The following is a 16,463-nucleotide window of genomic DNA, read 5'->3' as shown; positions in this document are numbered from 1 at the left end:
ACAACACAGTCTCTTGCATTTTGCTGCAAGTTTTGTTATGCATTTATTTCAAAAGAATTATCTCATAGTTCTTATAAGAAATTTTCTTCCCTACTACATATTTCAGAAGTAAATCTTCCATTGTAATATTATAATACTAAATGCTTTTCAGTAATGCTTTCTTTTGCACTTATTTTCAGCATGACAGACACACTTGTATAATGACTATCCATAAATACGAAGGATTCTACAGCGCTGCCATTTTCCACTGACTGCATAACCACTGTATCTGACAAATGCAACAATTAACTAAAGCTTTAAGGAAACAAAAAAAATGGCTAAACCAGCTGTACCTGAAAAAATGACATTTCTCTTGTCCTTCTGCTGTAATATGAATATAAACTGGTTGACTTCATTTTAACTAATTTTGTCTTAAGAGCATCCATTTGATTCGTTTAGGCAGAATCAATTATGTGACTGAAGTTCATCTATAAGAACACGATTGGTGAATATTAAGCTGAAGAGGATGCAATATACATAATAAAGGATACAAATAGACACCAGAATTTGGAACTGGTTCATAAGATTCCACAGACAATATGCTTTTCTTTTACTTTTCCTAAGATCCGTGTTTTCTATATTTTATATTAATATACCTAATAACATTCTGAGAAAGAGAAGATTTTTTGACTAATTTTTAATTTATTTTATCCCCCTCTTTCTTCCTGTTGAGTATTTAATTTCTAAATTTTTCCTTCACACTTTTTAAAAACAAGCTAAATGAGATCATATTTCTGAGCACAAAAACATAATTGCCAATACAAAGAGCTCAATTATGATCTTTTTTTTTACTCTGAGAACCTCGTCTGATCTGATCTACCTAAGTGCAGCAAAAATATCAAATCCCCAAGGAAAAGCTTGAGGGCCTTGTGACACTAAGATATTTTTTGGCAATATTAGGCATTTATTTCCTTAAATCCTTTGCATGGTGCCGTAATTTATGAGTTTATTGGAACAGGCTATTCAGAGATGCAAGAAGTGAGTTCTGTCGGCTATTGCAGAGATATGAAACCACTTCCTGACCACCTCCTCCCAGTCTGCATAATCTGCAAGCATACACAGGAAAACAAAGTTGCTGGCCCAAACTGTAATCATGTCTCCAGAGGTAATTTTAGCTAGTGTTTTAATAATATTTCCTATTACTCTATTACTCAGTTCTTTCGATGACTCTCAAGCCAAATGCACTGTTCACAAATTCAAGCATATTTTTATTTTCTTAGTATACCGTTCTATATAAACAGGAGGAAGGTACTCAGAATATGAAAGCTTCATTTTTAAATGCTCAAGTTAAGATTCCAGAGGATAGTCACACACTGAGGTCAAAGAAACAAGCACGTAACCAGATTCTACTGGCAAAATGTTCTTTTCTGACTTCAGGAAAAAAAAAAAAATCCAAAATCCCCCCCAAAACCAAACCAAACCAACCAAGCAAAAGAAACAGAACAGACAGGTTGACTGTCCATCTAGATACTATTTCCCAGTTGTCAGACAGGTTTTTTTCTTCCAAATTATCCAATATCAGCCAAAAGGAATAAAATGGAGGACAGCAATGAACTTTTAAAGTCATTTTCCAGTGACTGGTTTCCAAGAACATTGAAGAAATTGAGACTTAGTTAATGAAAACCTCTCCTAAATGAAAACACCTTGTGAATTCAGATTTGCTGATCATCTGGATGAGAGATTCCCTACATATAAACTCAAATTACTGGAATAAATAAATGTTTCTACAAAAAGTTTGTAATTTATCAATCTAAGCATACTGTGCACAAAATTCCAAAGACTTGTTTGTACGAAGGGTGTTTCAGAGGCTGATAATTTTCATATTAGAAAGGATTTATTCTTATCACTTCTGAGTTATTAGAAAATAGTTGCACAGAATCTGCATTTTTATTTAGTTAAAAAGCAACTGCTAATTGCAGAACTGATTTAAAACGCAGTTTTCCACAGCTAATTTCAGTCTTTTACTAAGCTATGTAATATGCTTTGCTGTATAGAGATTTACCAAAAAACAATGTCCAGTGTGCTATATGGCTAGTAAAACAGAAATGGTCAAATAGATATATGCAAAGCAGTTAACACTTCTCAATTTCTGCTGAATGCTGGAACAGCAAAATATTTAAGCATACTCCAAACAAAATAAAGCAAAAAAAATCCATCCCYACATTTCTTGCAACTGTTTACAATTCTCAGAAGGCATTGAAAGAGGACAAAAATATTTGTCTTGATTTTTTCCCCCACAAATGCTGCAGGCTGAAACTATGGCAGTTGTCTTTATGTATACTGTGAAGGTGTTTTGGGAGCTCCCAATGGAAAGAGATACATATCCCTACAATATTGATGTGGAAAGTCATTATCTTGATCCTTGAGAAAGTAAAGATTTTAAAAAGAAAATATACAAAACAAAACCAGCCAATACACTTCTCACCTGCTCAACAGAAAAATACTGAGAATGAAAAATAGGCCTGTACAGAATAGGTGGCAAAAACTCACAAGCTGACTAATGAGGCTGCAGGTTACAAACTTCACCTGGCTGCTGAAGCTTCCACTAGACTATGAAAAAATTGAAGAAAATCCTGATACACTTTCTCTCAGAAGCAAGTGGTAATTCAGACCCTATAAGCAGATTCTTCTCCGAGAGGCCGTACTGTCACTATTCTTGGAGTTAGTCAAAACTCACCCGTACAAGTAGGAAGTAAGGGTAGAGGATTTACTTATTTTTACACATACCAGTGGAAATCAGGTGATGATAATATAGAGCTTGGAGCAGTCTAAATTTAAGATTGGTGGATAAAAGGCTGCATTTTATTTTTTATTGCTTTTTCCAACAAGATAAATAGCCAGCACCTTCACCTATAGAGGACCAACATTTTGCCATAAATAAAAGGAAGTAATACAAGGTTTTTAAGTGCTTCAAGAATCTAGAATCCACAAAAATAGAGTGTTGTTGTAGGTTTGATCATATGAAGCAATCCTTTTATATCATTTATAAGGTCAACTAATAAAATTTAAAAAAAAAGTAGACAAGTTTTTGGGCAGAGAAGACCTTTAGGTTTGAAACAGAAGGAACAATACTCAAGCTAAATATCAGAAAAGAACAATGACTCTGACTTAAACTTGATTATGTTAACAATCAGGCAATCTGAGAGAAACAGTGGTTTCTGACTGTRCTACTGAGAGTGGTGATAAAGTCAAGTGATAAATTCAGTCCCTAAAGGAGTGAGGGAGAGAGAAGGATTGCTTGGGAAACGTTCAGGGACCAGTTAACCAGAGGGAGAAAAATATGTTCCTAAACCCAGAGTCTCTATTCAGGATGATTTTTTGTATCCAGAAGAATAGTGACTTTAGAGTCCATTCTCTGATCGAGTTTTTTTTTTTTTTTTCTTTTTTTCTTTTTTAGCTTTTCTATGAAAATTAAGATTAGGAGGTTCTGGTATTTTTGGATTTTTTTTTTTGGGGGGGGGGATAAATTACAGAAAACTCTCCTGAAAGAACAGGAAAAGCATCATTCAAATCTTCAACAGGGCAATCTCRCTAAACATGCGCCAGGAAGGAAAGGCTGCATTCAGCGGCCTGTTTACAGTGACCTGCTGGTCCCAGCCCAGCTGCTAACAATTTGAGCTGCACACCACATCTTCAAGGGATCATCTGAATGAACAAGGCAGATTTGCTCTGTAATAGCAAGGGTGGATTCTGTGACTTTAAGCTGAGGCTTATTTCAGGAAAGAAACYACACGGAGCCGTGATACACTGCTCTGTTACACTCATTTATGAGTCTGTTAGGCTTGTTCTGCTGAAAAAGATGTCTAAAAAAAGCCAGGACCTTTCACAAATGTGACATATTTTCTAAACAGAAAAGCAAAAGCAAAATAAAATGTTTGGGATTATTCTCCATCTTAGCTGAATCCCCTCCTCCCCTTAGCTAAGGGAAAACAACTTCCTAGCAAGGCTGCTATACAGGAATTAATAAGTGAACAAAAAGTTACTGGCTTTTGAGATCAGAGAAACTGATCTCTGTTGGGATTTACAACACGCATCGGGGCTTGACTCTAAAACTGCAGATGGACGGCCTTATGTGCTGCTTCTGTGCTTGGAAGGGCGCTGTGAAATTTGGTAATTAAATGGGTGATTAAAATTCACAAAACATATAAAAATGACCTCTGCATCTACTCGTCAGAATTTTCCGAGCACACTAGGATATAACATTTTAATACTGACTCCATGCGTTCATTAGAAGCAACTCTATTTAGGAACCTAAATCTTCCTTTCTCCTCTAGCAGAGATGGAAGGAGAGAGGAAAAAACTGAGAAAAGAAATGAAGCTCATTTGTGGGTGAGACCGTCAATCCGTACTCAGCACCGGCTGTAAAAACAGGGCACAGGCACACAAAATGATTCACATAGCCCAAGCAGGGCCTCAGCAATCACACGAAGAAAACATTCACAGTGACACTTTAAAACTTCCATCCACCTGCAAATACTGAGAAACTGCTCCCAAATGTGAAATTCGCTCTCGTTATGGGATCTCTCCCTCGGCTTCCAACGGCTGCTGGATGACCAAGCACAGCCATTACAACTGACAAGAAGCACTAAGACGACTCATAAACCACGACCAAAACATTTCCAAGCACACGAAGCTACTGTCTTGTTGCTAGGCAAAATCATCGTTTTCTTGACTTGCAAAAAAATTAAGCTCCTGCTTTTAAATGTTAGCCATTTTGAATTTCTTTCCCCCAAAGATTTCAGTGAAATATCCAGCCCCAAACAATTAATTTCCTCAAGTGCTTTATTGACCGCTGCTTTGAGGATTATATCTGGCTAGGAACAGCGCAGCAGCTTGTTATTTTCAATTGAACAGCAATGTACCTTACTTTATGTTAGAATCAATGATCAAAATTAAATTGAAACATTTAACTTTCTCATTACAGTAATTCTCCCACTAGCAACGGTTATAAAAATTGCTGCAAAATGTAATGCAATCGCCACCCGTTAACAATACTAAAACAAAGATATAGGCTTCAAACCTACAAAAACCTTGGATAATTGAAATACTACGCATTCAATATCCCATTGTGCCAGAGGGCTGGGTAAAAATATTTGCATACAAAGCCGCTGTTGTAGGACTCCCTGTTTTTCAAAGAGAGTGATTAGAAAGTCAGTGGCACTAACAGAAAAATTCCCTTGCCTACAACCGAGAGAGTCAATGTCCTAGAAGCTGAAGACAATACGAAGGGAAGGGGATTTTACATTGGCCCTTATTTGCTACAGTTTTTACGCGTGTGCTTAGTCTCTCGTTTCTAATGACAGTTTTGTTATCAACTTCAATAGGACACGTGCTTGTGCTCAAAGTTATACAGGTGAACAAACAGCGCTTTAAACAATATTTTTTCCAGGAACAGAAGATCAAGCTGTTGCTTCTGGATTTATTCGGCTGTTTGGCCCGGTGCTATTTAGAACAAACAGAGTAAAACCAAAGAAAACGCATCTCCCCTCATCCTGCAATGAGACTAAGGTTTCTTTCAAAGCAATCCATGCCAATGGCCTATTAGGATGCAGCCAAGCTTTGTGTATTGATTTTAATTCACAATAACTTAATGCACCTAATAGCTCTTTCTGAACCATTATAGTTATATGATGCGAATATGGATTGAGATTGGAATCGATTAGAGTGTTTTAGAGTATGTCTAAACAGCTCAGTGCTAGCTTTAACGCAGCCAGCTCAGGTACTGGAATYGGCAAAAGCGTAGTATAGGTGTATTAAGCTGGTGGAGAGACACATTATACTTCTTCCGCTGCCATGCRAGAGCTCCCATTCATAATAAATTCGCATAATGCTTCATGGTGCTGCACTGTCATGCAGTTCACCTCCTTTTCTATCTTGCACAGTGTAGAAGAATAATTATAATCAGGCTAAGAACCTCTTCCTGTTCTAAAGCTAAATTTTCTGTGTGCTCTAGGAGCTATATGAATTGCCCTGGAATGCAAATGTGCCTGCAGAGTGGATGGATGAAGGGTCAATAATAACACGAGAGCTAAGGAGTCCTCAGAGCTAGCCCATGACATATAGATGAGTTAGATCCTACCAGGTTTTGCCTTGCACCCACCTTGCCTTAAAACTGTGGCCCTCAAAGTTTTAAACTGCTTGATACTCGCTCAGCTATTATATAGCACCTACCACTGTAAGAAAATGAATTTAAAATATTAATTGAAAACAGAAGGAGCTGCGATCCCCAGCAGGCTCTGAGATTAAAGCTTGTAAAACAAATGGATCACAGTAGGCACGTGTGGTGTGAATAACTCGAAGGTTCCTGACCTCCCTATTTTAATATAAGCTAGGTAGCTCAAAGGAACATAAAACAGTTATTAAACATAACCTATGCCCTGTCAGTATCAATTTCAATTTGGCCCTTGTACAGGGGTGAGAGGAGAAAGAGGAATGGAAGACAGGCTCTGCCTCTATCGAGAGAGATTATTTTCTGTTATAATAATTACCATTATAATTATTAATATTTTGGGGAAAATCTTATTAGAGTACAGCACCACTTGAGAAAATTCAAGAAGCTATTGGGTTATTTTCAAACAGAAAAACCAAATACATATGCTTGAAGAAAGAGGAAAACAATTAAAAAAAGGGAATGGGAGGATTATGGGGAGGAGACTACACCAAACTGAAATCTGGGAAAGCAAGGAATACCTCATGAAGGCACACGCTGCCACTGATGGGTATGGATAACCCTCAGAAGAGAAGCTGGGCAGAGGGCTGAGAGTAGGAGGCACTACAGGAATCTGATTTTATTCCACCTCTGTGGGTCATYGTTCTGGAGAAGACTGACAAAGAAATGCACAAAACCCACCTCTTCTCTCCGTCCCTTTGCTTTAATGCTGCCAGTTTCTCTGCAGTTATGTTAGACCCAGATTTTTCTTTAAGCACCCAAGTGTATTAAATACACGGATTCTGCACCAAGTGCTTTAAATACACGGATTCTGCATGTAGTCACGGCCTGCATGCATGGAGGGCAAAATTAGTGCAAAAATATGGCCCATAAAATGGCAGAGCAAAGGCTGTGGAGGACTAGAAGGGACCAGCATCCCAACTAGCACAGCATAGAAAGGGTTGGCTTAATTCAGTGTACGGCACTAATATGCAACGTACAAGCTTGCACCCCTGCAGAAAGCTGTGGTGTGATCACAGTCAGGACTAGAAGACATCGGAGAGTAGGAGTAAGTTTTATATGTCAATAGTTTCTGAAACTTTGAATGGAAGCGCAAACTAGAAAAGATGGTGGGCACTATSTGCTGTGCAGGTAAAGTATAGAAAAAGGTGAAGAGGGAGAAAGACACACATTACTCTTCTCTTGACTGCTAATAATAATCACCACCACCACATAATGTGATTACTACCAACTTCTGACCTTAAAGTTTCTATTTTTATGAGCGCATAAGCTAAAAACTAGGCAGTGCAGGGGGAAAAAACTTTTTTAATACGGAGCTAAAATTTCCCAGTGCTATCCACCTTGCTTTCTAAGAATATCTGCCTCAACTTAAATCTGATTTCCTGTCTTATTTTTTGAAATTAAAGTGTATTTGTGAAGAGCATGAGATATCATCATCACCATCCTTAGAACTGCACTGACAGTGCCTGTTTTTTTTTACAATTAAATCATTCCTAACAAGCACATTCATAAAATGAAATATTTACTTAAGAAGCAGCATAAAATGCATTGTACAAAGTATAGGGATAACAACACTCTTACAGTTGCTGCACAGTATACATTTAAAAATATCTAGATAATCTAAAATCTGACTGGAGTATCTAATAAAACTTCCATTCCTCTATGGGCCAGAGTTAGGTCAACCCAAACTGCTTCTGCAAATCCCCTCCCTCGGTTTGTAAATCTCTGTGCATGTTACTATGTCCTTTGATTCCAGTAATACCAATCTATGTCATAAGAGTGAGGATGCATGGCTGGAYGGACAAATGTTAACTTACCTATTCTTAAACACCTCTGACAAAGCAGAGATGAACATTTAATTATTCTTAGCACTAGTAAGTGTAGCAGGCAATGCAAAATCTGAGACTATGAGCTAATCTTGTAATTGGAAACATTTGCTGTAACTATCAATAGTTGATTTTTTTAAAAAAGATTAAGAAAACTTTTAACCAACCAAAGGGCATTTAGCTCCATTCTTAAATTTAAAGATACATTAACTTTTTAGAAGAGTAAAAAGCAATTCATAGTGTCAGCATATAACTTCAGGCTTTTAAAAATCCTCTCTAAGTTAGAAGTGGGCAAAATATTATTTAAAGCTGTAAAAGAGAATATCAAATTTTTTCATCTCAGAATTTCCGTTTCAATAAATGCCCATCCAGAATCATCCCCYGAAATCTCAGTTCAAGTTTCCCCATTGGAAAATCAGCCCTGCGAAAAGACATTCTAACACCGACCGGCTTTTCCATGCTCCCACATAAAGCCAGTCTCATCTTATGTATCCCATACCAAATGACAGCTTTCATGCCAATGACTAGGGTAATGATGAAAAATAGTAAATAGTGAGCCTATTCTGTCATGCATCAGTGCTCCTGATGACTTCATTCATTTGTCAATGAAATGAACACATCTACTACTGTTTCTATAATTTATCGCCATTTCAATGAACATTTTTCTTGAGGTCTTTGTCTATAAAAGATCCTTTCTTTCCAACTCACTTTCAAAGATGGACATGGACTGCAAAGAGGAAGAGAAAACAAAAGGCACAGGTATTTGTTACTGCTTAGGAAATTAGGCATTTTTCACAACCAGCAATGAAATATTTTAAATTTTAAGCTTTAGATATTTTGAAATATTCTACCTACAACATGTGGTATATACAAATACATTACTGAATTATCCTATATAGTGATTTTATAACTGACACTTGACAGACTAACATAACTCACAGCTTTGCTGCCATTCAAGCTCAGGTGCATAAGTGGTCATCAGAGAAGGATCTATCCCTTATGGGTAAAAGGGTAAAATATGTTTGCTTAAAACAAATACTACAAGTAGTGAAGATGATCAAGTAATGGTTCTTACTTTACAACCTCCTATGGCACTTCCACCGGAAATTCACTACAGTGCATGATTATCCAATAGGCCGATAATGTTTATACACACGGCAACACGTAATTTGGTATAATACATGCACTAAAGGTTTTGTAAGAAATTTTAGGCACTGGTGTGTAGAAAGTGCAGCCTGACAGAATGAACAAAGACACATGCAAGTGCAAAGCACTCAACTGTGCATGTGGGAAAAGGGATCAGGACTACCTGAGGAAAAGGAAGGACAAAAAAAACCCACCAAAAAACAAAGACAAGAGGGAGCAGAACAGGAGGAGAAGGTCATTAGCCTTGAGATTCTAATGATTGTACACTGTCACTAATTATTTATTTGGTACTTCTTGAGGTATCCAGTATATAGTCTTGGCTGCAGTTGCTCTTTATTTTACCGTCATTCACTGCTGCTTTTGTCCTGCCATTTTTTCATCCTTTATCATTGCTTGCTGTTTGTTCCTCTGAGTATGCTTCAACACTGTCTTTCTTCATCTCTTTTATGCCTTTCATTTTTCCTACCATTTTGAAACCTGCTCCAGCTTGGAAAGAACTTTTGTTACTTTGTTTAGACCAGTGCTGGAGGTCAAATCTCAAAGACAGTCTCAGCTTCTAAAACCAGGACTTAGCTTCAGATCTTACTTTTCATCTTTTCTCTATCCGAGTGGTCAGTCCAGTAGAAAAAGGGACTGCAAGTGCAGACCAGCTGCCAGCTTTTGTCCCTAAAGGTACTGTCCGCTTTGAGGTATGTTTCTTTCTTAACCTCCACAACACATGCTCATGCATTTAATGCCAACCATCAAGAATTAAACTATTTCACATACAATAACGTTTTCCTTGGTGCCAGTTGTTCTTTTTGCCACGCTTGCCCACCCTGCTGCAAGCTCTTTCAGGATACCATTTCCCATAGCGCYCACCTGGGACCAAGGGTTAGCCAGGTGCCGGTGGTGCACCCGTTCTGCACAGGTAATGCAAGTAATAACCAGGAAAAACAGCACACCTTTGTGTGCATCACGAGGCATAATTCAGTATCACTTGCTATTACTTTTCCTTCCTTCATCCTGCCTGCATTTTCAGATCAATCCAGATGTGAAAATACATGCCACCGCTTGGTAACAACCCTGACAGCTCCCATGCAAAGTCATGCCTTTACTTTCAGAAAACGCTCTGTACTTTTCAGCAAGGCGTTAATTCTTTAAAACAGGCAACTTCAGACTTTTTTCTCCTCCTTTTTCAAACAACAGGGGCTTTTTTAGAAAGATGATTTGCGAATGCCTGCTGGCCTATTCATTGTCGAACAGGCCAAATCTCATTCCATTTCTGATGGCTTACCATTCGTATGAATAATTCATTAATTGCTGCTGCTGCTAAAAACGATATCGTGAGACTATCTGCTGTATTCTAGCTGCCTTTCAATAAAACTGAGCTGTTGAAAATGAGGAGGATAAACTGAAGTAGCAAAAATGGATATCCAGCTAAATTTGTACTTGGACTGTTGTTCATCTAAGATGCACTGAATTTGTTTGGAGTTATTATGCTGACCTTGGCCTGAGCTGTATTTCAGAATCTCGGAATACGTTTTCAAAATTCACCAGCAATTCACTTGAACTTAGAAGTAGCTTGTCAAACATGAAGCTCAGACTTTGGCTGCGTGTGGGGAAGCAGTTGAAGGCAGAGACAGCTGATGTTTAAGACAAAATAAACCTTTTTGAGAAGTGTAGAAAGAATGGTACTATACTAAACCAGATCAGATTAAAAAATTGAATTACATGCATAAAGGCATTATTATAGTTCCTTCCATAATAAACACAAAGAAGGGTATCTTTTTCTATTCAGGCAAAGGAGRGAATTCTCATTAACTTTAGAGGAGCCAGCATTTGTTGCCAAATGAAACCAGAGAGTTCCAGTTTTGGGACATGCTGTACTCTGTCATATATACGTTATGTTGTATCTGCAGACATATAGTCCATAATTATCAAATTTATCTAGGGGAAGGGATTAGTAGGTGGATGCAGATGACGGGAATTGTTTAGTACTAGCTTTTTGAAAGACTATGTTGGGGAAATTAGTCTTAATCATTTATCATTTTCAGACTGCAAAATGTTTCATTTCGTAATAAGTACAATGTAGTGTAACGCAGGTGTTGCAATTTGCCATCTTCTCAAGTCCTACAGCAATTTTAGAACCTATCCCTTTGAACCTGAAGGCATAACAAAATGAAATTGGAAGAGGAGAAGGGCTGCTATGCAGAAAGAGACAAGAGGTTAGAAGCATTAACAGAAAGCAGCTTCTCAAATCACAGTGAAAAAGAATGATTATTCATATTCAAAGTTTTTTTTTTTTTTTTTTTAATTTTAACATAAGCCTTCGTGTTTTCCTGGATCAAGACCATACTGTTAGAAACTTGAAGAATTAATAATAAATAATAATTTATTGTCAATAACAAATCCTTTTACTTTTAACAGAAATATATTGACTTAAATGAACTCAGAGAACGATGGAAAAGAAAGGATAATAAAGATCCCTTAAATAAAGTTGATGGGTGAAATCCCTCCTGCTCTGACACTGAAGATGAAACTCTTATTTGCATCACACGTTAAATACAAATCTCCATTCCTGTCCTAAACAGCAGATATAACACCAGAGGAGTACTGCACTTCTATACATTAGTATGGCCTTGTTTTACCTAAAAAGAGTTCCACTGATTTCAAAGAGACTAAATTTTGGCCCAAACTGTAACTTGATTTTTTCTATTTCACAAAATTAAAGGCTTTATTTTAACAGCAATTTGCCTTTGATAATATTTGCAAAATGAATAGGGCTTATTTTAATTCTAGTCAGTACATTTTTTGATCAAGTTTTTCTAATAAAATTGAACAAATTGAATAATAACTAATAGAGGGATTAAATCCCTAACTTTAAAATGAGACAAAACAAGTACTAATATATTCTTTGTAAGACTTCATTTCCAATGTTATGGCATCCCAAGTATGATTTTACTCAAATCTGAATATTGTATGCATTTACTCATTCATTTTCCAGTAGAGGAACATTGTTTTACCATAGTAATAAGCCATGTGAATAAAGATATGAATCAAGTTGCAATTAGTAAAAAGTAAAGACCACATGCATTTATCCTATAGCAAGATATCGATTTGAGGTCAAAATATGCTAATGACAGGCACATCTTTAATTCTCAGACTAAAATAGGATTTAGAACCCAGCATATCCTCATCAATAACCCTTACTTATGCAAGAGTAGGAAGAGAAATTGCCACAGGGTAAGCACCCTAACTGCTGCTGCATCACCAACAGAAATGGCAACAAAATCTGTGGCTATCCAAAGTACAGCTAGCTAAACTRGAAGAGGTTAGAAATGAGCAGTTTTACATTTCTGGCATCTGCACTGCCCAACTTCTCTTCAGGCTTTTAGTTAGGTGCTTGATTTTCTGCCAGAGTCTGTCTGCCTTTCACTCTTGCACATTAGAGTTTGTGGATGTGGGAAAAATGATATTCCTTCCTGCAGATTTCTGGCATTTGGATGAAAGTACTCATGTTATCATCCAGTCAAGTGAACTGCTGGTGGAAAAATATCATTTCTGGTTCATGAGTTTAAGTATTTGCTTCCTCACTTTAGGCTTACAAAAGCTTACAAAATCCTTGCCTCTGATCTTTGGTGCATAAAATAAAACGAACCTTAGTTTGTAATGTCGTTCACAACCAGTTTTGTCTAGAATCAAAGATCACACTGACCAACCATGCAAAGCTCTACAATTTATGGTTTATGTTATAAAGCCAATATAAATCATTTGCATCTTCCTCATTTATTGCCTTCAGTGCAAGTTATACACAAAACAAGAAGCAGTCAGCAAAATGATAAGCGCTGAATTTTATAACCGTGGTTTTCAGAAGTTGTGCTTGGAAGTTTAAGGTTGTGCTTTAGAACCGACAACAAAACCAAAACACAAATTGCCTCTGTATGCTCACGTCAGCCAGCATTGCAGTGAGGAGACTTAACTGCCATGTGATGTGTACTGAACTTTAAATGCCAGTCTTTTGTTTATTATTAATATAGAATCCTATCAGCATAATTAATTACTTTTTTGTACACTTGTAAGCTACTAAATATTTATAATATAATGACTTGAAACAAGAATACTGTCTGGCAAGCTAACTAAAATGATAACTATAGGGATGAAATTAGAGGAACAAAGTTGGGGGGGGGGAGAGGGGAAGAAGAAGAAGAAGAAGAAGAGTCCAAGACACTAATTTGAATTGATTTTGCTAGACAATGTTCCCAGAACATTTCTGTCACTGGAACGTTATATTGAATCAAATAAAATGTATACCAGGCAAAACACAAAGACCAGATACAGCTGCTTTGATGTTATTTCGAGAACATGCATTTAACATCAAAGCATGAAAAAAATATTGCTTTGTCTTTTGATATGCATTCATTCTTCTTATTTTGTTTTTGTTGTTGTTGTTGGTTTGGGGTCTTTTTTTAAGAAATTTTGGCAGGAAGTCTTCTAGTGTACTAAGAAGTGGAACAGACTGGACAGCTTACAGATAATAGCTTTTAAAGACCCATGAAATAATCAGAGAGGTACCATACCGTTCCACCAGCAGCACTGACGCTCACTCTAGTGATTTCACTTTCCATCCCTAACTGAGCCTTTTCCTTTGCCATGCAGCACCAGCAAGGCAAACCGTGGACTCCACTCTTGACTTTCTCTTTATAAGCAAGCAATCAGGCCATCAGTCGAAGAACGAATAAGGAAAGACACAAGTAGCTATTAAAACTAGAGAAGTAGCTCAATGTAACCTTTACAGATCTGCAACGCTGGGTCATCTCTGTGTTTGGGTGTAGATCCAGAGAGGCTTATACCTCCCATGCGCTTCCCCCTCTCCCCTCTTATCTTTCTCCCTGCCACAACAAACTATGCTCAAGCAGCCAAAAGAAAGGGAAAGAAAGTTTATGACAGGGAATACACCGGCCTCCTACCACAAAATGTGACTCTATTCTGGCAAACACTGTCTTTTTGGTTTTATACAAACAGCTTTGCAGCAGCCACTTAATGCAAGGGGGAAGAAACTGGCTGGAAGAACCAAGARGGGACAGCAGACATTTTACTGAACTAACAGTACTCACCCTAAGCTTATCTTGAATATATTCTGAGTGCAGCAATTTGTGTCAGGCTGCACTCAATTTGGCAAAGTAATTGGAAGGCAGCTACATCTTATGCATCATTTAGAGTCTCAGCTAGGGAACTTTAGCTAACAGGGCACTTGAAGTTACCCTTTTCAGTTCCTATGGTTGTATTATCTAATTTAGTATGTGCCTGCAGAAGAAACAGGTTTTAATGTGTTTAATTCACACCGTGAAATGAACTTCATTGATAAATGATTTTATTCTGTGGAAATTACTCCATTGCTCTGGTATTGACAAGCAGGAATTTGACACTTGAACACTGACTACGTCTTAGTTCTTGGTAACAYGATGTACTTAATGAAAATCCTTTCCAATTACCCTTAGACCAGAAGACGAGGCAAGAGGGAGAAAATGCATTCCTCCCAGCGCAAAACGATCAGCATCTCTGCTTACCAGCACAGTCACCACACGCAGAACCACTCCTCGCATGTTATTCTCCAGCTTTCTGTCTGTTAGGGACCCATTCAGGCCAGTGACAGGATTCCAGCAGCCAAGCTGAAAAAGAAAAGAGGACTCGTTTCCTCATTGCCCATAAAATTTTGCCAGTCATTCCTCTTACGCAGCTTTAAACAGGAACATATGAAATAAACAGAACACCTTCTGGAATCAATGGGATGGAAAGTCAGAGGAGGGTTGGCGCAAAAATTCATCTTTAAATTGCAAATGAAGCAATTAGGGATATCAGCTTGCGATTTTAAATACCAATGTGCAATGGATGACAGCATCAAGGGTTTGGGGGAATATGTATTGCTTTAGGAGAGTTCAGGGAAGACTTCTAAATTAATGAAAAACATTTTAAAAGTAGTATGGCTCTAACAATACTTTTATCTCACTTCCAGTGATACACTAATTGGAGAAATAATAGCTAACATAATTTTAGCATGCTGTCTGCTCCAGCCCATCTTTTCCAGTGGGACTTTGGTGAAAGGAATTCCACTAGTTTTAATTAAAACTTATAGTACTCATTGATAACGAAACAGCAGCGATTTTCAGCCAGGTTAAAAATCCCATTTAAAGATGATTGAGGAAAACACCATTGGATGGGCACACCACAGTACTGAGAAAGGATTGCAAAAGGCAATGCAGAAAAAGGAATTCAACCAATACATACTTTGCACTAGGCCTATCATATTTCTTGGGCTGCTATGGCCAGAGGTTTTTCCTCAGGGCTCTCTCTAGGATTAACTGCCTTTTAATCTGAATTTAGTAAACATCTGTAATTTAGCTTGTCTAAAAATATAATTTGGCTGCATTCTTACATGATGGTAGATRTTTATCTTGGGTACAGAGAAACAGACCAACCAACCGCTCATGGCTTAGCACCACGTACAAACATTACTGACTTCATTTTTGGAATTCATTGGAAAACTCATCTAAGCTGTAAAATTACCACTTTTAAATCCAAAACCCAATGGAAGGACAATGACTGACTTCAGAAGACTTTGGAGCAGAATCCAGTTTAYGGCATATAAGCTAATAGCTTATTAAGACACTCATTACACAACCAGTGGAAAGAGATAAGCACCTCCAGATGCCAGTTCCTGCTCTGAGCCACCTTTGCCACTGACTGTATGAAATCTACAGAGGCAGGCTCGTTTTCTGACTCAGGTATCTAACTTAAGTCTCTAAATCCAGATGGTTTTCATGTCCCCATTTCAATGCACAAGAACTCTTTCTCTGACAAAAACAAGATTAACATCAGTAGGTTACTGCTGAGCCCGGTGGCCTCTACCAAGACTAGTCTTGCAGAGAATTCACCCTTAATCTATGAGAAATAACAGCTGTAAAACATGAAAAACGTTACTGTATGTGGAAACGAAGCCACAGATACGGCAGAGTGCCTGAGCCAGCTGAAGTGGTCTGCCAAAGAAGAGGAGTACCTTCGCTGACTGGGATTGAATGCAACTTTACAGATTATTACGAAAACACTCTTTTAAGGAGACATTTTGAACCTTCATGGGAAAGACCTTTGTATTTAATAATACGTTTCATAGATCTTTTCAAACCAAGACATAACACAATGAACAAACTTCAAGTAAACACATTTAACAACTTAGTAAGTTAACCATTTAAAGTATTTTTTTAAACTCATTCTCTCCTGGCAAAACTCAACCAGAAGAAGGAAGT

The 16,463-nt window shown here is 37.5% G+C and overlaps 1 protein-coding gene across 1 annotated transcript in view; it reads right to left on the bottom strand.

Annotated features, from left to right (window-relative positions):
- GRID2 (glutamate ionotropic receptor delta type subunit 2) overlaps window positions 1–16,463 on the bottom strand; it is a 714,293-nt gene that overhangs the window by 139,280 nt on the left and 558,550 nt on the right. Inside the window, exon 9 of the mRNA XM_026084197.1 lies at window positions 14,730–14,831. Coding sequence (XP_025939982.1) covers window positions 14,730–14,831 — 102 coding nt within the window. The remainder of the gene's footprint in view (window positions 1–14,729; window positions 14,832–16,463) is intronic.

The sequence above is a fragment of the Apteryx rowi genome, unplaced genomic scaffold, assembly GCF_003343035.1.
Source record: "Apteryx rowi isolate R43461 unplaced genomic scaffold, aptRow1 scaffold_63, whole genome shotgun sequence".
In the NCBI taxonomy this organism is placed as follows: Eukaryota; Metazoa; Chordata; class Aves; order Apterygiformes; family Apterygidae; genus Apteryx; species Apteryx rowi.
This window is presented reverse-complemented; position numbering and strand designations above follow the sequence as displayed.